The sequence below is a fragment of the Pelophylax lessonae genome (genome assembly GCF_965119305.1).
Source record: "Pelophylax lessonae genome assembly, chromosome: 4".
Lineage (NCBI taxonomy): Eukaryota > Metazoa > Chordata > Amphibia > Anura > Ranidae > Pelophylax > Pelophylax lessonae.
Window position 1 is genome coordinate 601,448,732 of NC_138771.1, and position 27,630 is coordinate 601,476,361.

At 46.4% G+C, this 27,630-nt stretch overlaps 1 protein-coding gene across 6 annotated transcripts in view; it reads right to left on the reverse strand.

The window, feature by feature from the left end:
* Window positions 1-27,630, reverse strand: part of DOCK6 (dedicator of cytokinesis 6) — a 274,954-nt gene that overhangs the window by 167,241 nt on the left and 80,083 nt on the right. For all 6 annotated transcript variants that reach the window (XM_082257264.1, XM_082257263.1, XM_082257262.1 and 3 more), the window contains exons 3-8: window positions 26,277-26,452; window positions 24,857-24,925; window positions 17,329-17,461; window positions 14,164-14,376; window positions 12,412-12,497; window positions 8,608-8,674 (exon numbers count right to left, since the gene is read on the reverse strand). In XM_082257264.1, coding sequence (XP_082113390.1) covers window positions 8,608-8,674; window positions 12,412-12,497; window positions 14,164-14,376; window positions 17,329-17,461; window positions 24,857-24,925; window positions 26,277-26,452 — 744 coding nt within the window. The remainder of the gene's footprint in view (window positions 1-8,607; window positions 8,675-12,411; window positions 12,498-14,163; window positions 14,377-17,328; window positions 17,462-24,856; window positions 24,926-26,276; window positions 26,453-27,630) is intronic.

Here is a 27,630-nt window from a genome sequence, read left to right on the forward strand (position 1 = left end):
CGAGAATCGTGCAGCTCTAGCTGTCTCCTATCTGTGCGAGGGAGGAGGGACTGTCAGTGCAGGCTCTGAGTCTGAGCTGTATGAGAGAGACACTCTCAGCTCAGAGTACTGCTGATGGGCACTGATAGGCAGCATTGATGAGGACTGATAAGTGGTACTGATAGGCAGCGCTGGTGGGCAATGATAGATGGCATTAAGGAGCACTAAGTGGCACTAATAGGCAACATTGATAACCACCGATAAGTGGCACTGATAGGCAGCACTGATAGGCAGCATTGATGAGCACTGATAGGCGGCACTGATGGGCATTGATGAGCTCTGATAGGCGGCACCAATAGGCGGTATTATTGAGCACTGATAGGCAGCACTGATAGGTGGCACTGATGGACACTGATAGGCAGCACTGATGAGCACTGATAGGTGGCATTCATGAGCACTGATAGGTAGCACTGAGCCAGCACTGATGGGGCTGGACTGATGATCAGGACACGGATGATAAGAGCCCTGATTATCAGTGTAAACAATGTACTGACAGTTTTGCTGGTTAACGGCTCTCCATTCCTCACACAGACACAACGTGGGAAGAAAGGAGTGCCGATAACCGACAAGTCTGTTTACATGCAATCAGCTGATCACATGGTAAAGGGCCACTGTGATTGTCTAAGAACACAGCAGTCACAAAGCATGCTGGATGCGCGCCCCAGAGGGCATGTGGAAGGCAGGAGTCTGTGAGGATGTCCATGGATGCCCTCCCAGAACTGGAAGCCCAGATGGAAGAAGGAGGGGGGGTTCAGGGGGTGCCCTTTATGGTTTCTTGCACCGGGGCCCTGAAGGTTCTAGTTATGCCTCTGGAAATATCTATACCTGCAATTTTGTATCAGACAGAGTTTCCAAGCAGCCAAGGCCACAGACACTGAATCTGCAGGAGGAAGGTGCAATAGCTTGTTTGCGACCTCTGCGGGTAAGGTCAGACACAAAATGGGCAAACTGACATAAAGGCATGCACAACTGTAGTAAAAACCTCCTCTGAGAGGGGGAACGTGTCCAGCTCAATGTGCCACACCGCGGCTGAAAAGAGATTGTGGATTGCACATGCGCACAACACAAGGATCCAACATAGGCATAAAATTGAAGGAGCCTCCGATGCCCAACCCCAATGGCTCACCTCCTGCTGTGCAGCCTGGCTATAAACAGACCACGGACCAGTACCGATCCGCGGCCCTGGGGTTGGGGACCCCTGCCTTAAAGGGATTGTAAAGGCAGAAGGTTTTATTTATCTTAATGCATTCTATGCATTAAGATAAAAAAAAAAAAAAAAAAAAAACCTGTGTACAGCAGCCCCCCTCAGCTCCCATCTTTATTCGGCTGCTACTTCCCTCCTCATTGGCTGAGACAGCAGCACAGCATGATTGGCTCCCGCTGCTGTCAATCAAAGTCAGTCAGCCAATCAGGAAAAAGATGGGGCAGAGCCAGGTTGCAGCTCCGTGTCTGAATGCACACACAGAGCTGTGTCTCGGCTTGGGTGCCCCCATAGCAAGCTGCTTGCTGTGGGGGCACTCAACAGAGGGAAGGGGCCAGGAGCACCGAAGAGGGACCAGAGAAGAATAGGAACCAGGCTGCTCTGTGCAAAACCAAGCCGGTAAGTGTAATGTTTAATATTAAAAAAAAAAAATAATAATAAGAATTGTAATGGATTAGAAAGAAACTTGTTCCCTGTAAGCATTACAAAATCTCTGTTACCAACATCAATAAACAAACTCCAGCTAAATCCTTAGTTACCCGAGCCAGTAAGCCCACACCCTGTGCACACGGACTAATTACCCTTCTAATAAGCATGTCATTTATGCTTTACCAGCAAAAAATTACAAGCTAATAAACAGAATTATACACAGGGTAGCAACTCATAGCACTCAATTAGAATGATTGTTTCTGCAGGTGATTCTACATTCTGGTGTTGATGTACCAAAGGCTAACTGACCGTGCACTTTGCAAGTGCAGTTGCACTCTGCAAGGGAATTTGCGCCAAGGCTTAATAAATGAGGAGAGGCTCTGCTGACTTCCATAATCCAATCATGTGCAAGCAATTTTTTTTTATTTCCTTGCATATGTGATTGGGTATAATTTGCAAAGAGAAACTTCACCTCCTTTACCAAGCTCTGGATCAAATGTCCTTGTAGAGTGCAACTGCAAAGTCTATTTGCCTCCATTAAGGACTGGTTCACACATGTGTCAATACCATGTCTTTATGTGGCATTTATTTGGCATTTCTAAAGCCTCATAACCACACATCAATGCCTGCCATGAATATTACAATGGTACCACACAGTGCCATTCACACAGGAGCGATAGTGTTGTGTCATGCTAAAAATTAAGCAGCATGTCGCTTCCACTAAGCATTAGCGCTTGTCAACCGCCTCCACTGATTTCAATAGTGATGCCCAATAACCCCAACATAACAGCACCTAAAACATTTATAGCAAGGCTCGACAAATCCCAGGCACCAGGTCGTCATGGCAACTAGAAATTCCGTCCTAGCGCCTGGGCTTTTGTCAGTGACAGGTGCTTCGGCTCAGCTGCCATTACAGGGCAAGCTGTGGGGTGCCACTATCATCATGGGGAATGTGATTACCAGGGATGAAGACACCCTGAGGATGGAGCAGGAATAGAGCAGCGTGGTAGCCGCTGACACAGCAGGAAAAGCGAATGGCCAGCAGAGTCCAGTAAAGTTAGGGGATCCCCGGAGGCCAGTCATCCCCGCTGCTGCTGCCGCCCTCCCTCAAGGTTTTGCTGGAGCAGGCTAAGGGAGTCGTCAGCCCGGCTCAGGGATGTTGGGGTTCCGGAGTTCGTGGTTTCCCGGCATCAGAATACCCTACTCCAGTGGCATAGCGTGGAAGAAGTCAGCCACATAAGGCAGTGGAGGGAATGGAAAGAGAGCAAGCACTTGGAGTGGAGCTGCCGTTCATGCTATTCAGATAATTGGAGCCAGGGGACCGAGGGAGGGGGAGAGCTCATTGCCGCAAACACCATCCCTCCTCTACAAAAGGTGTGCGGCGAGAGGGGAACTACCTGAGCTCCAATGTCTGGGGGGAGGATTAGGAGATGTAATGTTGGGAAAGGTTCCATCTGTGTTACTGCGGCTACCACTGTGAAGAGGGGGGGGGGGGGTATGGGCTCTTCTCCCAGTTAAGATCTGATGGGGGGGATCGGAGTGCCACTAACTAATTCATACCATCTGGGGGTGAGGAGATGACTGGCAGGATTTTCTGTCTTATGTTCTGTGCCAAGGGGGGCAGCTCCACCTGCACCTTCCCCTGGCCATGCTTGGGCACCCGAGATCTCCTCTCGGCTTCTTATCTCTGCCATTGCATGGATCATATTATGGGAGTTCAGGGCTGTGCCAGCTCACTGGAGTTAGAGGAGCAGGATTCCAGTACGACAGGGTCCCCCGAAGCCTGCGATCTTCAGAGAAAATTGGATCTCAGACATTTATAGAATATAGGACCAGTCCGTATACCAGCAGCCATTACCATGTCTGACTAGATGCATGTCTGATTCGGAGATCTCGCAAGGAGCTCCCCACTTCTAATACAGCAATCTCCAAACTGAGCTATTGTGTTCTGACAGGGGACATCGGACAGCACTCATTGGCTGAGAGCGCCGATTGGATGCCAATCGGCAGACCTTTTTTCGGTCATTCCCTCTTCGACAGAAGCCAGCCGTTTCATCGGCTTCTGGCTACATAAGAGAAGGGGTTTTGTCCTTAAAATAAGGCTTTGTAGTTAAAAAAAAAAATGGCTCCTAACTTATTTACCTGGCTCCTAGATTCAAACCAAATTTGTCAAGCCCTGATTTATGGAATGTAAGTGAAGCATTTATGAGGTGTTAACTAAGTGCTGGGGGAGAGGCAGTGGCAGCTCCAGTATCCCAGAATGCACTGGGAAATAATAGAGAACTAGCACAGAGCAGCTTTAGCCACTTTCTGGTTGTACAGAAAAGCCCTGTGGTAACTCTGTTTACTTTTGTATGCTGGTAAAAGCATCAACCAGCCAGCAATACTGACAATGCCAGAAAGGAAATGTCAAAATGAGGGTTGTATTTTTACCGGCGAGCACCAATAATTTTAGTCAAGTACTTGCCAATACCAAGCACCAATATCTTTGTGGTGCAATTTGAGCCCACACAAAATGAATGGGCTCAAATCGCAGTGCAAAGAATCACATGTGATTTGAACAGGAATGCGGTGCGATTCCTGTCTGAATCGTATGTGGTTTCCCCCACCGCTTCTATGTGATCCCAGTATAGAAAGACAGAAGCGCCCGCTAAGAAGTGCAGCAATGGGCAAACAAACAGTTTACTAAAAAATGTTTATCACAACTCACATGTTAAAAGTACTGAATATATCTTGTATGTCAAATCCAAAACCACGGCCACTTGCGGTGCTCACAGGGCAGGAGATGTACATAGGAGGTTCGCCCCCAATCTGACATTACTTGCACCCTATACCCACAGGGGTCCCGGAACTTCCTACATCTCCTCCAGCTCTGTGAGCACCGCAAGGGCCCGTGGTTTTGGATTTGACATGCAAGATATAATATGTACTTGTGGGTTTTTTTTAAAAACTTTTTGCGCATTACTGCACTTCTTAGATGGCACTTTCCTGCCTTTCTATACTGGGACCACATAGAAGTGGTGGGGGAAACCACATGCAATTCAGACAGGAATCGCACCGCATTCCTGTTCAAATGGCATGCAATTCTTTGCAGTGCGATTTGAGCTCATTCATTTTGTATTCATTTCAAAGTGATCAATATTGCAGCATGATGAGTGTGACCACCAATACTTAACCACTTCAATACCGGGCACTTTCACCCCCTTCCTGCCCAGGCCAATTTTCAGCTTTTAGCGCTGTTGCATTTTGAATGACAATTGCGCGGTCATGCAACACTGTACCTACACCAAATTTATGTAATTTTTTCCCCTCAAATAGAGCTTTCTTTTGGTGGTATTTGATCACAGCAAGGTTTTTTTCTTTTTTGCTAAACAAATAAAAAAAAAGACCGAAAAGTTTGAAAAATAAAAAAAAGTTTTTTTGTTTATGCGATACAATTTTGTAAATAAATACGTTTTTTCCAGCACTGATGAGGCTGCACTGACAGGCACTGATGAGGAGGCACTGATGGGGTGGCACTAATATGCGGCACTGATATGTGGCCCTGATAGGTAGCACTGATATGCAGCATTGGTGGGCACTGATAGGCGGCACTGCTGGGCACTGATAGGCGGCACTGATGGGCACTAATGGGCACTGATAGGCGGCACTGGTGGGCACTGATAGGTGGCAATGATGGGCACTAATAGGCGGCACTGGTGGGCAATAATGGGCACTAGTGGGCGGCACTGATAGATGGCAATGATGGGCACTGGTGGGCAGCACTGATGGGGAGGGCACTGGCGGGCAGCACTGATGGGGAGGGCACTGGCGGGCAGCACTGATGGGGAGGGCACTGGGGGGCTCCCTGAGCCCCGATTGCCATCCCTGGTGGCCATAGTGGGCATCCCTGGGGTCATGGGTGGGCATCCCTGGTGGTTCTAGTGGCACCCCCCCCCCCCCGAGGGTCTGCACTGGTAATCAATGATCTGATTACCAGTGCAGACCCCCCCCCCCCGTCAGGAGAGCCGCAGATCGGCTCTCCTTTACTCGTGCCTATCAGGCACGTACTGAGGAAAGCCAATCAACGGCTCTTCCTGTGTACTATGTGACCAGCTGTGATTGGACACGGCTGGTCACATGGTAAAGAGCCTACGTCAGTGTGACACGCCGCATTACCGATCGCCGCTCTGCGCGCCCCCGGGGGCGCGCAGAGCGCATTATCCTGCCGCCGTCATATGACGTCCGGTCAGGATAATGCAACCACATTCCTGACGTCAATCGCCTATAGGGCGAGCGGGAAGTGGTTAAGCAAATTATGCACATGCAAAAAAAGTTTACTTTGTGGTCAGCCACACATGATTGGTGGTGTGCAGTGACACCTTGCTGGAAGGATCGAAATAAAGATAGCTGTGCAGCACTAGAAGTGAGACTCACTAAACCTAAAATTGTTAATATTTACACATTTTGAACAACTAACATGTGTTTCAACACAGATATACATGATGAAGCCCCTCCTATGGCGTAACATGCAAGGTGGAGAACGTCATCACGCCTGTCAGATACACTAGAAGAGCCGCTGCCATACTGTTATAAAGGAGAGGAGGTTTGCCGGCCGCTCTAGTCCTTTTTATAGCAATATATTGTGATTTTAATGTGAGGATATATTACATGCCATTTTTAATTAACTGCCCAGGTATCCCTAGCTATTGTTACACAGAAAAAAAGAAAAAACTGATGTGGGAACATGTCACCAAGTGGATATTATCCTTAGGCAGGAAAAAAATGTCTACCAAGGAGCAGGAAAGCGATAGTGATGATTACATGGCTGCTGGTTTTCTTTTTATAGAATTATTATAATATATCCTAAGGCTCCATGCACAGAGGATTTTTTTAAGCTCGTAAAAGCTGTTATTAGCATTTTATTTTCTGCTCCTAGAAGCTAAATAGTATTATCCTAGGTGTCCATGCACACTACTTTAGGCTATTAGCATTTTTTGAGTTTCAGCGTCTAGGAGCAGAAAAACGTGTTTTTTTTTTTTTTTATAGTAGAGTTTTTTTGGAGCGTTTTGCTCCTAAAGTCTACTAAAATGCCCCTAACTGTTTTTTGTTTCAGCTTTTTTTTTCCTTAACGAACAGCAAAAAACTAATTAAAAAGCTGGAAAAAAAAAAAACGCTAGAAACAAATGATGGATAAAAAACGCTGGGAACAGCTTTTTGTAGTAGCATTTAGAAATGTTAGCATTTTTGCAGTTCCTTTAAAAAAAAGGGGAAAAAATGCTATTAGTAGCATTTAGCAGCGTTTAGGAGCATTTCTGCTAGAAAAACGCTCCAAGAATATAATTACAGAAGCTTCCTAAAAAAACGCTAGTGTGCATGAAGCCTAAAAGCTTCTAAATGCTAATAAAATGCTACTAGAAGTTGGCACAAAAAGGCTATTAATCAGTATTTTTCATCCAGCGTTTATTCTAGATTTTGTTGAGCTTATGAAAAATGATAGTGTGCATGGAGTATTAATCAACATATCAAATTAAATAATTTCTTCTACATCACTTCCCCTTTAAAAACGCTAATAAAATGCTACCAGAAGCTGACTCAAAAACGCTTTTTTCAGCCAGCGTTTTTTCTACCTTTTTTAGAGTCTTTAAAAACGCTAGTGTGCATGGAGCCTAAGAACTTCCCACTAGAAGAGCAACGCTTCCATGGATATTTATTAAGCATTCTTGAAGCCTTTTCAGCGCTTCATAAAAAAACAACAAAAACATGTCATAAACATATCATAAATACTACTTAAGTGTAAGGGACCATTCACACTAGCGCAACTTGTCAGGCGACTTGGTCGCCTGACAAGTTGCAGTCGGTCGCTCGCCATTGAATAGTACAGGACCCGTTCTAATAGGAGCGACACAAATCGATCCGACTTAGAAAAAGGGTCCTGTACTACTTTGGGGCGACCTGGAGGCGACTTGCATTGACTTCAATTATATGAAGTCCATGCAAGTCGCGCCGAGGTCGCGGTGCACGGGACTTCACAGGTCGCCCCACAAAATCCTGTCGCGCCAGTCTGAATGGGCTGTAAAGGTCATTTCACATGGGCTTTCCGCTGGGCAGACTCAGTTTTGCTGAGTGGTGATCGATCCGCCGATCCCCCGCTGAGCAGGCGGATGACAGCTCCATTTCCGCTTACTTTGCAGAGACACAGCTGTCAGATCCCCGCTCTCCTGTATGGGAGATCAGATGAAAACGGACCGCCTGTCTGTTGTTATCCAATCCAATCCTATCCGATCCGATCCTCCAGACGGAAGGAAAATAGGCTTTCCATCTGTCTGGATTTCATGGAAAGGATCGGATCGGATAGCAGCGGGTGTCAGCGGACATGTCACCACTGACATCCGCTGCTCCAGAGGGGTGCATGGAGCATCCATTCAGGTGTGCCTGAAAAACTGACAGGCGGACCTAATCGGAAAGCTCGTGTGAAAGGGGCCTTAGGCCCCTTTCACACAGGCGGACCGTTCAGATCCGCCTGTCCGTTTTTTTGGCGGATCTGAACGGTCCCCCCATGCATCTCTATGGGGGATCGGATGTCAGCGGAGACATGTCCACTGACATCCGATCTGTCAAATCTGGACGGATGGAAACCCTATTTTCCATCCGTCCAGCAGATCGGATCGGACCAACATCCGATTTCCCCCATCCAATTTCCCCCATAGAAATGCATGGGGAACTGACAGCTGTGTCTCCGCACACAGCGCGGAGACACAGCTGTCATCCTCCTGCTCAGCGGGGGATCGGCGGCTCCATCCCCCGCTGAGAAAAACTGAATCCTTCCGACGGACAGATAGTGTGAAAGGGGCCTTAATGAGCATTGCTTCGTTCTTCATATTCAACACACATGTGAAGGAGCCCTAAATCAGCCCCTCTGTATATCATCCTCTGTATTCCACGCTGCCATCACTTACCTTTTTCTTTTCTTTGGCATCATAAAGGGCCATAACACAAAATATTGGCTCAATTTCGATTTCAAACCTGAAAGAAGAGACAATGATTACATTTAAATAATGACATACCAGTTATTATTTCAACTCCTTCCCGCCGGTTGTATGCATATATGCGGCCTAATGATAAACAGAGCTTTGCCGAGAGTGCGGGCCCTGCATGCTCCCAGCACAGTTAGCAGCAGCATCTCTTGTGAATCAGGAGCTTTCCAATCATGAGACCGCTGTGACAGCCAATCATGGTGGTCATATGATCAGAAACCCAGCCCCGCCTACCAGAATCTGAAACCCCCTTTTTATGACCAAGAGACCCCAGCGCCTGGTGGTTAAAGAATAAATCCAAGCATTGTATATTTTTACATAATTACATTGGCCAGCTGGGTCCAGAATACTTAGACATCTCTTCTCCAGTGATCTCCACTTGCTTCCAGGTCATGCGCTGATTGGTTGGCCTGCTGCATTGCAATCACAGGAGATTGGCTGCTTTGCAGGACACCATTCAGAGAATGTTATGCATTTTCTGAATATATGCAAAGTGTTCCTTGACTGGAAAAGGTGGTAGAGGTGGGGCTGTGACGTAATACTCTCCACCTCCTCCAATCAAAGAATGGTTTGCATTTATCCAGGAAATGCAAAGCATTCTGTAAATGACCCCTGCGCCAAGCGGCTGACCTCCTATTCACATTGCATCAGGTCGTCTGCTCAGGACCCAGAAGCAAGTAATGATCACTGGAGTAAATGTGTCTACTTTAGTGATTTCCAGCTTCCAGGTATAGAATATACACAGGTACAATGATCTAACAACAATGTATCTATGTAAAATTATACCAAACCTGGAACTCTTCTTTAGAGCTGCACTGCAGGAAAACCTCTAAACACACAGAGGAAATACACATATGTGAATACTACACATTAACACACACTTTTTCACATTAATCTACAGGCATATATAACAGAAACAAATTAAGGAAATGCTATATTAATTAATACATCATCTCATCATGCATACCCTGGACAGAAGAGCTCATACTGGAAGAGGGAGAAGCAGCAGAAGAAGAAGTCAGTCAGTTGTGCTGCAGTCTGCTAACGAATGTGCTAATCGAGGGCATGCTAATAGGAGGAACTGGCAGACTGACAGAGAGAGGAGCTCATCAGATTTCTGCTTTCTTCTAGGTCACAATCTGGGCAGGTGGGCAGGAGCAAGATGTGCAAGTCTTGAACTAACCGCAGCAGAGAGAAATGAGGTCTTCTGCCCTGCCAGATAGGACTGTGCTGTGTAAATCACAGGACCACATGGACAAAAATGATAATCCTTTGGCAGGTAAATGAGCTCCTTTATGATTTTTCTTCTGTTTATTTACCCATTTTCCTGAAGTTCAGCTTTAGGCCCCTTTCACACAGGCGGACCGTTCAGATCCGCCTGTCAGTTTTGTTGGCGGATCTCAACGGATGCCCCATGCATCTCTATGGGGCATCGCATGTCAGTGGAGACATGTCCGCTGACATCAGATCCGTCAAATCTGGACCGATGGAAACCCTATTTTCCATCCGTCCAGTGGATCGGATCGGATGGGATTGGATGAGAACGGACAGACGTTCCATTCCCATCCGATTCCCCCATAGAGAACAGCGGGACCTGACAGCTGTGTCTCCACACACAGCGCGGAGACACAGCTGCCATCCGCCTGCTCAGCGGGGTATCGGTGGATCGATCCCCCACTGAGAAAAACGGAGTCCGCCGACGGACTCCCCTGTGTGAAAGGGGCCTTATAGTGGTTGTAAAGTCTTGTTTTTTTCCCTAAAAAAATAACAAACATGTTATACTTACCTGCTCTGTTGCAGTGGATTTGCACAGAGCAGCCCGGATCCTACTCTTCTTGGGTCTCTCTTATGTGCTCCTGGCCCCTCCCTTCGGTTGAGTGCCCCCACAGCAAGCAGCTTGCTATGGGGGCAACAAAGCCAGGTAACAGCTCCCTGTGTCCAATCAGACACGGAGCCCTGACCCGCCCCCCCCCTCCTCTGATTGGCTAGCTGACTTTGATTGACAGCAGCAGGAGCCAATGGCGTTGCTGCTGTGTCTCAGCCAATCAGGAGGGAGAATCTCGGATGGCTGAGACACTCGTGGACATCACTGGACAGAGGGGGACCTTAGGTAAGTATTAGGGAGGCTGCTGCACACAGAAGGCTTTTTTTCTTAATGCAAAGAATGCACCGTCAGACTTTACAACCCCTTTAACCACTTGCCGACCGCCGCACGACTATCTACGTCGGCGGTCAGCCCCTCACAGGCAAAGTGACGTAGGGCTACGTCACTAGCTTGTGAGGGTCTAGGGAGCGAGCGCGCGCCCCCGGAGGCGCGCTCCCGCTCCCGAGTGGTCACGGACCCCCCCGCGCGTGTGACCGGCGGACATCGGGTCACACGCCACTCTGCGATCGGCGGGGGAGAGGGAGAGGGAGAAAGTCAGGCAGCTTGTGTAAACAAGCTGCCTGTCATTCTCCTAGCTGTATGAGAGCTGATCACCTGGATCTACTATGTAGATCCGTTGATCACTCTGCATACAGCTGAAGCCCCAGCCAATCACAGTTAGAATCACGCCCCTAGGGACACACACAGCCCCTCCCTCTCAAATAAAGTTAACCCCTTCACTACCAGTGTATTTTTACAGTAACAGTGCATATGTATAGCACTGATTACTGTAGAAATGTCACTGGTAACCCCAAAAGTGTCAAAAATGTCAGTCAAGGGTCCGATCTGTCCGCCCCAATGTCGCAGTACCGAAAAAAAAAATCGCAGATCGCCGCCATTACGCGTTAAAAAAAAAAACAACAAAAATGACAAAAATCTTTCCCTTAGTTAGTAAACGCAATAACTTTTGCGCAAACCAATCAAAATACGCTTTTTGCGATTTTTTTTACCAAACATAGGTAGCATAAAACAAATTGGCCGAAAATTTTAAAAAATTTTGATTTTTACATTTTTTTTTGGGGGAATTTCATATAAAAAAAAGGGAAAAATATTGCTATTTTTGCAAAATGGACGCTCTTTTTTTGTTTATAGCGCGTGATCAAAAAATCGCACAGGTGATCAAATACCGCCAAAAGAAAGCTCTGTTTGTGGGAAAAAAAAGGACGCCAAATTCGTTTAGGTACAGCGTCGCACGACCGCGCAATTCTCCGTTAAAGTCACGCAGTGCCGAATCGCAAAATACCCCCTGGTCGGAATGGGGGTAAAATCTTCCGGGGCTTAAGTGGTTAACTTACACTGCTCCACTTGTGAAGTGACTTACTACACTATCGTGGTCAAGAAGGAAATAAAATAACGTGGTTTTGGCACAGAATAAATTTCTTGATGATTATGAGAGACAGTGGACAAAGAATGCTCATGTTTCTGAAAACAAAAAATCCTCCAGCAATTTACAACCATGCACTACAAATGTCTGTTTGCCTTTTAATGGCAATGCAGCTTCAAGCATGAACTATCACCTACTTATATTTTTTTGAAAGGAGAATTTAACAACTGCAACTGTTCAAAGTGAGCTGTGTGGTGTTATTAGGAGATATTGATGCACTTTTCAGATGTTTAAGGGCAGGTTGTATTATTCCTGAGAATTTACGTCCTGTATAACACCACAAGGCAGATCAAATATCTATGTGTCCACATCTCAGCATATGAAACAAATTAAAAGAAAATCAATACAAAGAAAAACCATTCCAGCAGGGTCAACTTAGGGAGAGATGGAAAAAGCAACCAACCAAAACAATGCTTACTTCAGTGATATGCATTTCACCAGGATCCTCTGACCAAAGTGCTCCTTGGGCACCTCCGGAATGGTGGATCTCTCCACAGCTTCGTCCTATGGCAAAAAAGACCTTATGATTACAGAGAAAAAAGGAGCTGGGTTACAATAATAGGATATTACAGGGGTAATAGGACACTCAGGAGCCGGGATACTGTAATAAGATATTACAGGGGTAATAGGACACTCAGGAGCTGGGTTACTGTAATAAGATATTACAGGGGTAATAGGACACTCAGGAGCCGGGATACTGTAATAAGATATTACAGGGGTAATAGGACACTCAGGAGCTGGGTTACTGTAATAAGATATTACAGGGGTAATAGGACACCCAGGAGCTGGGTTACTGTAATAAGATATTACAGGGGTAATAGGACACTCAGGAGCCGGGATACTGTAATAAGATATTACAGGGGTAATAGGACACTCAGGGGCTGGGTTACTGTAATAAGATATTACAGGGGTAATAGGACACTCAGGGGCTGGGTTACTGTAATAAGATATTACAGGGGTAATAAGACACTCAGGAGCTGGGTTACTGTAATAAGATATTACAGGGGTAATAAGACACTCAGGAGCTGGGTTACTGTAATAAGATATTACAGGGGTAATAAGACACTCAGGAGCTGGGTTACTGAAATAAGATATTACAGGGGTAATAAGACACTCAGGAGTTGGGTTACTGTAATAAGATATTACAGGGGTAATAAGACACTCAGGAGCTGGGTTACTGTAATAAGATATTACAGGGGTAATAAGACACTCAGGAGCTGGGTTACTGTAATAAGATATTACAGGGGTAATAAGACACTCAGGAGCTGGGTTACTGTAATAAGATATTACAGGGGTAATAAGACACTTAGGAGCTGGGTTACTGAAATAAGATGTTACAGGGGTAATAGGACACTCAGGAGCTGGGTTATTGTAATAAGATGTTACAGGGGTAATAAGACACTTAGGAGCTGGGTTACTGAAATAAGATATTACAGGGGTAATAGGACACTCAGGAGCTGGGTTATTGTAATAAGATGTTACAGGGGTAATAGGACACTCAGGAGCTGGGTTACTGTAATAAGATAGTACAGGGGTAATAGGACACTCAGGAGCTGGGTTACTGTAATAAGATATTACAGGGGTAATAGGATACTCAGGAGCTGGGTTACTGTAGTAAGATATTACAGGGGTAATAGGACACTCAGGAGCTGGGTTACTGTAATAAGATATTACAGGCGTAATAGGACACTCAGGAGCTGGGTTACTGTAATAAGATATTACAGGGGTAATAGGACACTCAGGAGCTGGGTTACTGTAATAAGATATTACAGGGGTAATAGAACACTCAGGAGCCGGGTTACTGTAATAAGATATTACAGGGGTAATAGAACACTCAGGAGCTGGGTTACTGTAATAAGATATTACAGGGGTAATAGGACACTCAGGAGCTGGGTTACTGTAATAAGATATTACAGGGGTAATAAGACACTCAGGAGCTGGGTTACTGTAATAAGATATTACAGGGGTGATAAGACACTCAGGAGCCGGGTTACTGTAATAAGATATTACAGGGGTAATAGGACACTCAGGAGCTGGGTTACTGTAATAAGATATTACAGGGGTAATAGGACACTCAGGAGCTGGGTTACTGTAATAAGATATTACAGGGGGTAATAGGACACTCAGGAAATGGGTACCAGGAAGTTATTGAAATTATGGTTAGTGTCACCTCATCGGGAGCTGGATAGAGAGTGAGGATGTGATGGTGTCGGTTCTCTCTACGTTGCTCATCGTTCATCCTGTCCACCTCTTCTGGTGGTGTTCTCTCCAGCAGACCTGGCAGTAATGGATCTGGAGCAGAGTTCTTCAGGTCAAATATACTAGAAGCCCAACTTCCCCGGGGGGTCTCATCCATCGAGGCAGATGCTCTTTTTTTTTCCTCCTATCAATGTGCCAAAAAGAAAAATTAGAATTTGAAGAGGTTTTTCCACCCAACTTGTCTCTTTATGGACTACAGTACTGAACCTACTGCACTTATACAAGTGCTGCTGTTTGGTGCCTGGCCCAGCGCTGTCACATAGGCACTAGGAGAGTAGACAGCACCCTCGTGTGAGGTCCAAGCAGGGCTTTCTTTCTTTATTTCTGACAGAGGACAGTCGTAAGAGAACAAGAGGAAGGTAAATATAAGATTCTGCTCTTTATTGGAAAAGCACAGGTCCACTTATGTCAGGAGTCACCTTGTATATTATCAGCTCACCCGGAGCCAAGAAACCAAGCTGAACGGCTGTACAATAATATTTTAGAGATTTTAGATTAATAACCATATTCTATTATTATATGGACAAGCAGAACTCCAACCATTTTTTTTTGCAGGGGAAAGATTACATTTTTTTTTTCTTTTTACCGCAGACTGTTGCCCTGCTAGGGAAATTTTGGGAAACTTTCTCTCAATTCCTGTACTGATGACACCAGGGCCCTGGTGTGAGCTAAATCTCCTGCCTCTCCTCTCTGGAGTGGATTTTGCATCTATTGCTATGGAGAATTCACTGAAGACTGGTGGTGAGCGTGTGTGCCTGCCTCCCTAATGGATTCTAGGTAAGAATATAAGCCAAGTACAATCCAGGAAACACAGCAATGCCTGTGTTTAATAAATATAATGAAATACAAGTTGTTTTAAGTACCTGATTTTGATTTTGTATCAACCTGAATCTGCTGACAAGGAGCATGCACATCTAATGCACATCTGCTGACAAGGAGCATGCACATCTAATGCACATCTGCTGACAAGGAGCATGCACATCTAATGCACATCTGCTGACAAGGAGCATGCTGTCAGGAGGAGAAAACCGTGACAAAAAGGGAGTGCGCTTGTCACTGTGCTGCTGCTGCTCTTACAATATAAATAAGCTGGAGGAAAGGAGAGGACTCCACTTTTGTGGGCAAGAAAAATAGCAAATTAAAAAATAAGATAGCGTATACAATTGCGACACAAGTCATATTGTAATTGAATGTTATTAAAAATGACCTTTCCTTTTCAGTCTGCAGCTGTTGTAATTTTCTGAAAATGCAATATGGCTACCTGGAGCTGTTCTGTACACAGAATGTATACTGACCACACCCCAGAAAAATAGTTTCCTGCTTGTGTGATTGGCTTCCTAATTTCCCCAGAAGTCTGCACTAAGATACAAGTCAGATTTCAGGCATCCCCTGAATGTCATTTTTGGTGAGATACTTCAAAAAGGAAAATTACATCTAAAGGGATACAGGCCCAGCAGCTTTCCTCATTAGAGCTCTGCAGGTGCACAGCTGATTGATAGTTATGAAACCACTCCCATTAAATTCACTTAGCACAGAGGAACAAACAAGAATTAATTCAAAATAACAAAAGGTAGGAATCTGCAACAAAGTTTGTTAAAATCCCTACAATGTACAGAGATCACCCAGAGGGGAATGTTTTTTTCTCAACAAAAGTAGAGTTACGCTTTAAAGTGGAGCTAAACGTACTCCCCCTTTTTTTTTCTCTTATCCACCCCCTCCCTCTTACATAAAAACTAACAATTTTTATTCTATATTTTACCTTTATTTTTTTTTTTTGCTGTAGAGCAGTACTTCCAAGTTTTTAGCCTAGGCCAGGCCCCGCTGCCTCCTGAGACAGCCATGTCACAGCTATCCCAGGAATCAAGTATGGTACTAAGTTGTAACTGGGCAGCGCATGAGCAACAGATTTGTGTGCACAAAATGCCACCGGGTGATATAGCGGCAATCTGCAAGAAGTTGTAGAAATCCCTCCACACACATGCCAATGGGATGCCAGTTTCTGCCAGATTTTAGAAGACGCCGGCGGCACATATGCGCACAAGCCAGAGTTCTTAGGATGGTGGTACAGAAGAGGGGTAGAGGAAGCCATTCATTTAGCAGTTTAGTTCCGTTTTAAAAGTACAAATTCACTCATTTTTAATACAGTTAATCATGCTTCCACTATTTCAGGTCCTCTTCCAACGGCTGCATGATCTAACTGGCCTAAAGATATAGGAGTATACTGTAGGGGCAATGCCCCATTCAAGTCTCTGTGACTTTAGTGTGAAATTGCTGGCAGCCAGCCTCTAATTTCTACTGCCTGGCTAAAAACAGCAACGGGGGAAGGGCCGCCGTCATGTGGTCTGTATGGCATAATTCACTGTAAGGGGGCTATGGAGGGGGATGGATTGTGAACAAATAGTGAATCTTTACTTTAAGTACAATAAAGACAAGTCAGGTCAGCAACTATGTTCTGCTGTCTGGCAGGGTTGTATAAACTTTAGAACTGGATAGACCGAAATCAAAAATCCACTTGTAGGAGAAAAAAAAAAAAAAAAACAGCTCCCATATATGTATTCCATCAGTGCATTTAACCATTTGCCAGGAGTTTAGTTTTAAGCCTTTACATAAAGGGATTGTAAAGGCAGAAGGTTTCTTTTTTTTTTATCTTAATGCATTCTATTCTATGTATTCTATTCCTGCAGCAGCCCCTTCAGCCCCCCTAATAATGACCTGAGCCTGTCTTTATCCAGCAATTGTGTAGCCTCATTGGCTAAGACAGCAGCACGGCGTGACTGGCTCCCACTGCTGTCAGTCGAAGTCAGTCAGCCAATCAGGAGAGAGAGAGGGCAGGGTCAGGTCGCGGCTCCATTTCTGAATGGAGACAGGGAGCTGTGACTCAGCTCGGGTGCGCTCATAGCAAACTGCTTGCTGTGGGGGCACTCAACAGGAGGGGGGTGCCAGGAGATCCAGCAAGGGACCTGAAAAGAGGAGGATTGGGTCTGCTCTGTGCAAAACCACTACACAGAGCAGGTAAAGTATAACATATTTATTAAAAAAAAAAAATACACAAGAATATACAGTCACTTTAAGTTACCTGCTCCTCAGGAGGAACCCCCCTCTCCTCTGTTGCCTCATCCAGCTCATACAACTGTCGGTTCAGAGCTTTCTGCCTTTGTCGCTGGCGTTCTGCGGTGATGGGAGTGTACGCCGTGCTCAGTTGCTGAGACCTATTTACAGAAAACCATAGTGATAATAACGGACAACTGCACTTCAAGTACCACTTTCATTTCTAAGACGTTTAAGCTCTGTAAAAATAGCACCAACGCCCTCAATGGATGATATGCAATCTCTACTATAGTATTTTTTGTTTCTAATCTTGTATAAGGTTTCGGTCTTTCAATTATCTGCTTCAATGTAAACCATGCAAAATAGCTGTCATTACGGTGACTCCATCCTAAATCTGGTCATAGAACTCTCTTTGGTAGAGCTATGGCAGAGGAATCGGGTCACAGTAGTTTGCAATAGGACATTAGGAGTGACTTATAGCTAAGCTAGGCATTACCATATACAGTATATACAGGTGCATCTCAAATTAGAACATAATCAAATTATTTTCAGTGATTAAATTCAAAAAGTGAAACTCATATTTTATATAGATGCATTACACACAGGGTGATATTTTTCAAGCATTTATTTCTTTTAATTGTGATAATGGCTTACAGCTAGTAAAAACCCAAAATTCAGTATCTCAGAAAATTAGACCAATAAAAAAATAAGATTTTTGTAAGATCTTACTGTAAAATCTTTTTCTCTGATGTCCATCGACAGACGCAGCCTCATCTCCATGAGCTGAGTGGGTTTATTCTCCTCCCATCAGGAGAAGTTTAGGCAGGAAAATTTGAATACGCACGTCCAGGGGGCTGTCCCTCCAGGCATAAACCCCCATTGCACAACCCAGCACATCCGTTTATTTTAAAAGCAGTGAAGACAATAGAACCAACCCCAGAGGGGTGGGTGCTGCATCTCTTATGCAAACATTCTCTTATGAAACAGCAGCTTGCAAAACCTTGCGGCCAAAAGAGGCATCCGAAGACGCCAACAAATCAACCTTGTAAAATTTGGTAAAGGTGTGCACAGACGACTAAGTCGCTGCCTTACAAACTTGTAATGATGGCGAAAAGCCCAAGAGGCACTCAGCACTCTAGTAGAATGCGCCTTCACAGGGAAAGGAGGAACCAGACCCTTGATCGAATAAGCCTGAACAACCGTCTGCCTGATATATCTCGAAATGGTCGCAGCGGATGCAGCCAAACCTTTGCAAGGACCATCCAGGATGACAAAGAGAGTCCGACTTCCTGAAGAACTCCGTAACCGTCAGATAAACCCTTATCGCCCGAACCACATTCAGAGAGTGCAAGGCAACTTCCTTGTGATGTTTAGGGTTAGGACATAAGGAAGGCAACACAATGTCTTCATTCAGGTGAAAATCCACCACCACCATAGGAGGAAAGGACAGATTAGGTCAAAGGGCCACTTTATCCCTGTGGACCACCAATAAGGGGAACTACAGGACAACGCCGCTAACTCAGAGACTCTGTGGGCAGAAGTGATAGCCACTAGGAAGGCAACCTTCTGCGACAAAGAAAGCAGAGGAATCTCCCTAATATTCTCAAAAGGAGGCTTTTGAAGAACAGACAAAGCCAGATTAAGATCCCACGTCGGTAACGGTGACCTCCTCAGAGGGGCCAGATGACACACCCCCTGAACGAAGGTGCGAATCAAACTATGAGTAGCCAACGGACATTGTAAGTAAATAGCCAAGGCCGAAATCTGGCCCTTGATAGTACCCAATACCAAGCGCTGCTCAACCCCTTTTTGTAAAAAAGCAAAAACCCTAGCCTAAGAAAACAAGCGAGGGTGCAGCTGCAGCGATTCACACCAAGAAATGTACGATTTCCACGTACAATGATAGATCATCCTAGATGTCGACTTCCTGGCCTTCAAAAGGGTAGGAATCACCGAATCAGAAAGACCTCTATCCCTCAACACCTTGCTTGCAACAGCCAAGTTGGTAAAGCAGGATGGAAGATCAGTCCTTGAGATAGTAGATCAGTAGATCTTCCCACAAAAGGAAGACCCCATGGAGGATCCACTACCATTTTTACCAGTTCTGCGTACCAAGACCGCCGAGGCCAGTCTAGTGCCACCAGAACGACCAGAATGCCTTCCATCGCCACTCTGCAAAGAAACCTTGACAGCAGAATGAGCAGAAGGAAGGCATAGATCAGGCGATACTGACTCCAAGGAGCCACCAGAGCATCTGTTGCGTCGGCCAGAGGATCCCGAGACCTGGCCACAAACCTCTGAACTTTCCTGTTGAGGTGAGACGCAAACATATCCACGTCCGGGGTCCCACACCGGACCCACAGGAGATGAAACACCTCTGAATGCAGAGACCACTCCCCCTGATCCAACACCTGATGACTCACCTGGACACGGACTGCGGAAAGAGCCGGATATTGTGTTCCGTCCACACCAGAATCTCGGCCACCTCCTTGGCCGCCAGGACACTCCTGGTGCCCTCTTGATGATTGATGTAAGCCATGGCATTGTCCGACTGGAACTTAACCTGGAGAGCCGTGTAGCCGACTTGTCCAGTGAAGCAGGCAGAGCTTGATCGCTCTCAGCTCCAGAATATTGATCGGCAAGGAAGACTCTTCCGACGCCCAAGTCCCCTGAGCACAGAGCTTCCCCAGCACTCCACCCCAGCCTGATAGGCTGGCGTCCGTGGTGACCACTGTCCAAAACACCGGCAGGAAGGACTTGCCATGGCACAGGACAGGTGACTGGATCCACCAAGAGAGAGCCGACTTTGTGAGATGGCTCAACCAAATCTTCTGGCCCAATGACCAAGGAGCTCTGTTCCATTGTGACAGAATCTCCTTCTGCAGCTGTCTCGTGTGAGACTGAGCAAACGGGACTGCTTCGAAGGTCGAGACCATCAGACCCAGGGCCCTCATGCAAGCCTGCAAGGAGGACTGATCGGCCTCCATCAGCAATTAGACTGCCCTTTGCAACTTCTGAAGCTTGTCCAAGGGAAGGAAGACCCTTGCCAGAGCCGAGTCGAGGATCAGCCCCAGATAGGTGACCCGCACAGACGGAGTTAGGGCAGATTTGGTGACATTGATCGTCCACCCGAAGTCCTGAAGGGTCCGAATTGTGATGGAGATGTTTTCCAGCAGATCCGAATGGGAAACTGCTCGCAACAGGAGATTGTCCAGATACCCCACAATGGAGATACCTCTTTGACGCAACAAGATTAGCACAGGGGCTAGGACCTTGGTAGAAACTCTGGGGAGCCGAGGTGAGACCGAAGGCTAATGCCACAAATTGAAAGTGCTCTTCTGCCACCGCAAAGCAGAGGAATCGCTGATGTCCCTCGAATATGGGGACGTGGAGATACGCATCTTTGAGATTGATAGAAGTCAGAAAATCCCCGATATAAAAATGCCACCACCGACCGAATGGTCTCCATTCGGAATTTCTGCACCCGCACAAAGCGGTTCAGAGCCTTGAGGTCCAGGATTGGACGCACCTTTCCCTTCTTTCTGGGCACGGTGAACAGGTTTGAATAGAAACCTTGAGAGCGTTCCTGTTGGGGAACACAATCACCCCTTGAGCCAGGACATCTCACACAGCCTCCTGCAGATCCTTCAAACCCTCCGGAGACAGGTGAAGATTTGACTGAAAAAACCTGTCCCCTGGCCGAGACCAGAATTCGATCTTGTACCTGGAACAAACCAGTTTGCGAACCCATTTGTCCTGAAAGAAGGAAGTTCAGGGTTACTGAAATAAGTGCATACGTCCCCCCACCCCTAAGACGGGTGAGAGCACTCCTTCATGCTGAAGAGGACTTGTCTGCAGTACCGGACTGACCGGCCTTGGACTTGCCCCAGGGTTTCATAGCACCTCCAGAAGTTCGGCGTGGGCTCATCAGCCAATTTTAAAGTATCCCGCACTGAAATATTCAGGGCTTCCACCAAAGCGTGCTCGCGCTGCAACTGAAGAAGACAGGTCCTCTTCATCATCTGACTGTGAGGACAGCGACCCCTCAGGAAGGGAAACATCCGGGGAAACCACGTCAGACTCTTAATCAGAGGACACCTCCACAGATGATGAAGGCAGTGGCCGTTTACGGCTATCAACCTTTCCTTTTTCATGACTAAATCAACTTTAGCCGCCAGGCTTTCCAGGGCAGCTGAAATCGCGGCCAGCGTCTGTGATCCGGACTGTACGGGAGTCACACAGAGCGGGTCTGAGGGTGAAATTTCAGTTTGGGACTCCATAGTGCAATTTTAACAACAGAGTACTGTAGCTTTAAGAACGCTGATCGCGGTATCCACCACCAATCGCAGCGGTCTGCATGGTGCCTCTTTAAACCAAACTGATAGCAGAAAAGTGCAAGGATATGCCCGATGGGACCCTCAATACTTTACCACCTCAGACACATAGCCTCCTGAGTCTTACACAGCATGGAGAGAGAAGCAGGAATTTACCTTGGCTCAGCAGCAGGAAGTGACCACACAGGAAGTGATGTCGCCTGTCAGGGATACACTGCCAAATATAGCACCAGGGCAACACAAAGATGGATGCCCATATAAAACAATAGGAAAACTGCAGGGAAAATGGTTGCCCCATATAAGTCTTTGGGGAAAAAATTCCATTGCCCACACCTAAGATGGCGGCGCACCATGCAGCTAGGGACCGACACATGAAGGCTTCAGGAACCACAACAGGGACCAGCAAGCCCAAGTACCATGTCACCCCCCCCCCACCCCGAAGGCCAGAACATTCCAGACACACAGTCCCCGCAGGGACAGGGAAGGACACACAGACCGGGCAGACCAGGGGGATCTCTTGGGAGGCACAATCCCATTATCCCCAGGGGAGGGCCCACATCCCCCCAAGGCCAGCAGGGGCAAGGGGGCACAGTTACTCACCACACCATGGACCAGGTGGGCTCTGCTCCGGGCAGACTGCCTCCCACCCGAAGTGGGGGTGCTGCCAGCCAAGGGGTATGCTGCGACTCAGGACGTTCTAGGTCGTTGCATCCCAGTGAGGCATCCGCTCGCAGGCTTGTCCCCTCCGGAAAAGGGGGCATAGTCGTGGCTAAGTCTAGTTCGTAACTTTAACCTGCTCAAGCTTGTAGGCCAAACTGGGGGGACCATAAGGATCTAGATTATCCAGTGCGAAGCCCTAGCCGGCATGGTTGCTTGTAGATCACCAGGAAATTCTTCCCTGAACACTAGCTAGCAAGTGAGTAAAGAGAAATAAAAGAAAATATTCTGAAAAGAATAAAAAAACTGAGACCAGAGTCCCAGCAGGAAACCTAGGTCTACTCCTTCTCTAGGCAGAAAACAAACTGATGTGCTGGGTTGTGCAGTAGGGTTTATGCCTGGAGGGACAGCCCCCTGGGTGTGTGTATTCAAATTTCCCTGAATAGACTACACCTGATGGGAGGAGCATAAACCCACTCAGCTCATGGAGAGGAGGCTGCATCTGTCGATGGACAATAGAGAAAAAAAATGTAATACAGAAATGTTGGCCTACTGAAAAGTATGTCCATGTACAGTATAGTATGCACTCAATACTTGGTCGGGGCTCCTTTTGCATGAATTACTGCATTAATGCGGCGTGGCATGGAGGCGATCAGCCTGTGACAATTCTGAGATGTTATGGAAGCCCAAGTCTCTTTGATAGCGGCCTTCAGCTCATCTGCATAGTTGGGTCTGGTGTCTCATCTTCCTCTTGATAATACCCCACAGATTCTCTATGGGGTTTAGGTCAGGCGAGTTTTCTGGCCAATCAAGCACAGTGATACCATGATCATTAAACCAGGTATTGGTACTTTTGGCAAAGTGGGCAGGTGCCAAGTCCTGCTGGAAAATGAAATCAGCATCTCCATAAAGCTGGTTAGCAGAGGGAAGCATGAAGTGATCTAGAATTTCCTGGTAGAGGGCTGCGCTGACTTTGGACTTGATAAAACACAGTGGACCAACTCCAGCAGATGACATGGCTCCCCAAATCATCACTGTAAATATTTTATTATATCTTTTCATGTGACAACACTGAAGAAATGACACTTTGCTACAATGTAAAGTAATGAGTGTACAGCTTCTATAACAGTGTATATTTGCTGCCCCCTCAAAATAACTCAACACACAGCCATTAATGTCTAAACCGCTGGTAACAAAAGTGAGTACACCCTTAAGTGAAATGTCCAAATTGGGCCCAAAGTGTCAATATTTTGTGGTGCCACCATTATTTTCCAGCACTGTCTTAACCCTCTCTGGCATGGAGTTCACCAGAGCTTCACAGGCTGCCACTAGAGTCCTCTTCGACTCCTCCATGACGACATTACAGAGCTGGTGGGTGTTAGAGACCTGGCGCTCCTCCGCCCCACAGATTCTCAAAAGGGTTTAGGTCTGGAGACATGCTTGGCCAGTCCATCACCTTTACCCTCAGCTTCTTTAGCAAGGCTGTGGTTGTCTTGGAGGTGTGTTTGGGGTCGTTATCATGTTGGAATACTGCCCTATGGCCCAGTCTCCGAAGGGAGGGGATCATGCTCTGCTTTAGTATGTCACAGTACATGTTGGCATTCATGGTTCCCTCAATGAACTGTAGCTCCCCAGTGCCGGCAGCACTCATGCAACCATGCAGACCATTAAACTCCCACTACCATGCTTGACTGTAGGCAAGACACACTTGTCTTTGTACTCCTCACCTGCTTGCCGCCACACACGCTTGAAACCATCTGAACCAGGTTTAGGTTGAACTGGATGGACTGATGTCTTTTTTCAACCTCACAAACTATGTAACCAAATAGGTTTATGTTGGTCTCATCAGACCATAGGACATGGTTCCAGTAATCCATGTCCTTAGTGTGTGTGTATATATACGCACACACACACATATACATACACACACACACACACAATATTACCAAGAGTATTACATTTGGGGCAGATTAACTTTTCTGGCCTTCCTGACCTTAACCCGACAGAACACCTTTGGGATGAAGAAGACCAGAGACTGTGAGCTAGGTCTTCTTGTCCAACATCAGTGACTGACCTCACAAATGCGCTTCTGGAAGAATGGTCAAACATTCCCATAGGCACACTCCTAAACCTTGTGGACAGCCTTCCCAGAAGAGTTAAAACTGTTATAGCTGCAAAGGGTGGGCCAACTTAATATTGAACCCTACAGACTAAGACTGGGATGCCATTAAGTTCATGTATGTGTAAAGGCAGGCGTCCCAATACTTTTGGTAATATTGTGTATTACTTTTTTCACACATTATTAAAAAAGTAATGGAGGGGAGGATGCAATGCCACAGGACAATCTATTTATCAGAGTGATGTAACTGGCTGTTCCAGCTTTCTTGCATTTTAAATAACCAGACACAAGAAGAATCCCACCTACTGGAAGCAGTTATCAATGGGTCACTTGAACATGTTTCAAGAGACATCTTAGATCCAAGCAAGAGAAACCTGTTCCTACATGGTGAAACTATACTCCTGTTGATGTATTGTGCTCAATTTTTAGGACCTATCATTACTTACCTCCTCTGTACAATCACCCAGTCATGGGTATAAACTTTGAGTGCATCACGAACCCGAACATCCAGCTTCCTGTAACAATAGACACATGCTGATGGATACATCATTGATAATGTGGGAGGAGCTTTTTATCCTCCAAAAGATTACAGATATACAAAATATTCAACTGCCAAATTTTTATTCGCATTAACTCATGTTAAAGCTGAAGTTTAGGTATGGCAATTGTTACACAGATATAATGTCACAATGTCTGTGTGATCCCTGTGGGATACCTGTGGAAGCTGAAAATCACTGTATTAGGCACCACTACTACAGTGATTGCTAATAGCATCTGGGTGCCCAGCAGCTGCCCTGCTGCTTACTGAACACAGGATCTTGCTTGCTCAGAACAAGCACCATTCAGGGAAAACTTAAAAGGAAGTAAACCCTCCTCTGACACTTTTACCTATGGGTAAGCCTATGATAAGGCTTACCTATAGGTACTGTAAATATCTCCTAAACATGCACCGTTTAGGAGATATTTACCTTACATGCAGCCAGTGACATCACTGGCGCATGCGCTCTGAAGGAACGGCCGCTGGTGTATTTTCTTCAGAGCCCCGTGCCGTGACCGTCGGCTCCCGCGCGCGTGTGCGGGAGTGACGTCACCGCGGCTCCGGCCAATCAGATGGCCGGATGCCGCGATCCCGGAAGACGGGCGACTGGACATGTCGCCCATCATAGAGGTGAGCGGGCGGCATGGCAGGGGCTCCTTCTTAGGTATTTCATAATGAGCTAGTGTGCGATGCATACTAGCTCATTATGGCTTTCTCTTTCAGGTTGCAGCAAAAAAAAAAAAAAAAGCGTCATGGGTTTACAACCTCTTTAGCATTTTCTCAAAAAATACAAATTGTTCTCTGATTGGATGAGGTGGAGATTGGTACATAACCACCCCAGCTCTCCACCTCGTGAGAAAATGCAAAGTGTTCCCTGAATGGCGCCCATGCGTAGCAAGCAACATCCTGTGCTCCCACAGCAGCAGGGCAGCTGCTCGGCACAGGACCCAGAAGCTAGTGGAGATCACTGGAGTAGCTTTACCTACTACAGTGATTTCCAGCTTCTAGAGCAGGGGTCTCAAACTGGCGGCCCTCCAGCTGTTGAGGAACTACAAGTCCCATCATGCCTCTGCTTATGGGTGTCATGCTTGTAACTGTCAGCCTTGCAATGCCTCGTGGGAATTGTAGTTCTGCAACAGCTGGAGGTCCACTAGTTTGAGACCCCTGTTCTAGAGGGATACCGCAGCTATGGTATATGCAGAGTTACATAGGCCCAAGCTGAACCAATTATGTAAAAATTGCCATCTCAGGAATTCAGTTTTAATTAATTGTGTTGCCTACATGCCCTTCCCAAAGAAACTATTTTTTTTTGTAATAACTTGTCTTACCCCTCCTCCGGGGCTGCTGGCTCCAGTGTGCGGCATTCTCTGGGCTCGTATAAGATCTCAATGTCATCAGCGGGAAAGTCGTACAAGTCTCTGAGGGCTTCATTGTCTGAATCAGGGGGGTGACAAGTTAGATACTCCTCAAAATCTAGTGGATCAACCACGTCCGTCAGGGGGATCTGTAATTAAATGAATGACAAGAACACATGAGTATTAAAGGTGAAGGAATAAATAGCTTCTCCAAGATTCTCTGAGTATTGAAGTGGACCTGTTTCCATATACTTTTCATGCTAAATGCATACAAGCTCATTAATGTATATATCTCACACCGAGATACCCCTGCCAATACCTGCATTTGCTTTTCTCATCAGAAGAACAGAGCCATCTTTGTTCAGGCATCAACCTGATTCACCAGCTTCTTCCTGGACTTCCATGACTGCTCAGAGATGACTAATTCTTGTACAGTTCTCAGCTGTGTTCACAATTGTCTGACGCAATCAGCCCCTGCAGCAGTCTATTCCTTTGTGACTTGCTACAAAAGTTACAATGTTGCAGTTTAAATCATTGGGGAGAGGAGACTAAGGAAGTGCTTCCTCCTGCGTGCAGCAGACTGGTTACATTAATGCATGCAAGGCACAGTCAAAGTGTTACTAAACCCACAACTTCGTATGACAGTGGCTCTCACCTCTGAGGCAGCCTTTGCCTACAGTTAGTTGGAAGCTGCTGTGGCCGTGCCCCCGACTCGACTTCCTTCCTACCCAGCAAAAAAAAACAATTGTCAAGGGGCAGTGGGCCGCATTGCCTGCGGTTTCGGGCCGCAGGTTGGACATAAAGTATTTGTTATTTTAAAAAAAATAAATAAATGGATCCTGTTCCTTAAGGCTCGGTTCACATTTATGCGATGCGGGAAGGCTGCGAAATCGCAGCCTGTTCCCGCATCGCACACGCACCCCCGGCAGTTCACACTGCCGTATGCGATACGCTGGGGGTGTCAATGTAATCTTAACGACACCCCCAGTTTGATCGCATATCGCAGTGCGATCGTGCAGTTCGCACAGGAGCGGATCGCACAAGTGTGAACCGCTGTGCGATCCGATCCTGATGCGGCTGCAAAAATGCCTCCTGTGCGTGTTTGCTCCGGGTGCGATGCGAATTTAGCCATACAAACTGTATGGCTAAACTCGCACCGCACAGCTGATCGCATGTAATGTCGGAGCAGTGCGCTCCGATATTACATGCGAACCTGGCACTCGCACAAATGTGAACCGGGGCTTAAAGCATGTTATACAGCACAGTGCCTGTGCTACTCCTGCGGTTAAAATAACATTTACTGTACATTTTTAATAAAATCTTTTCC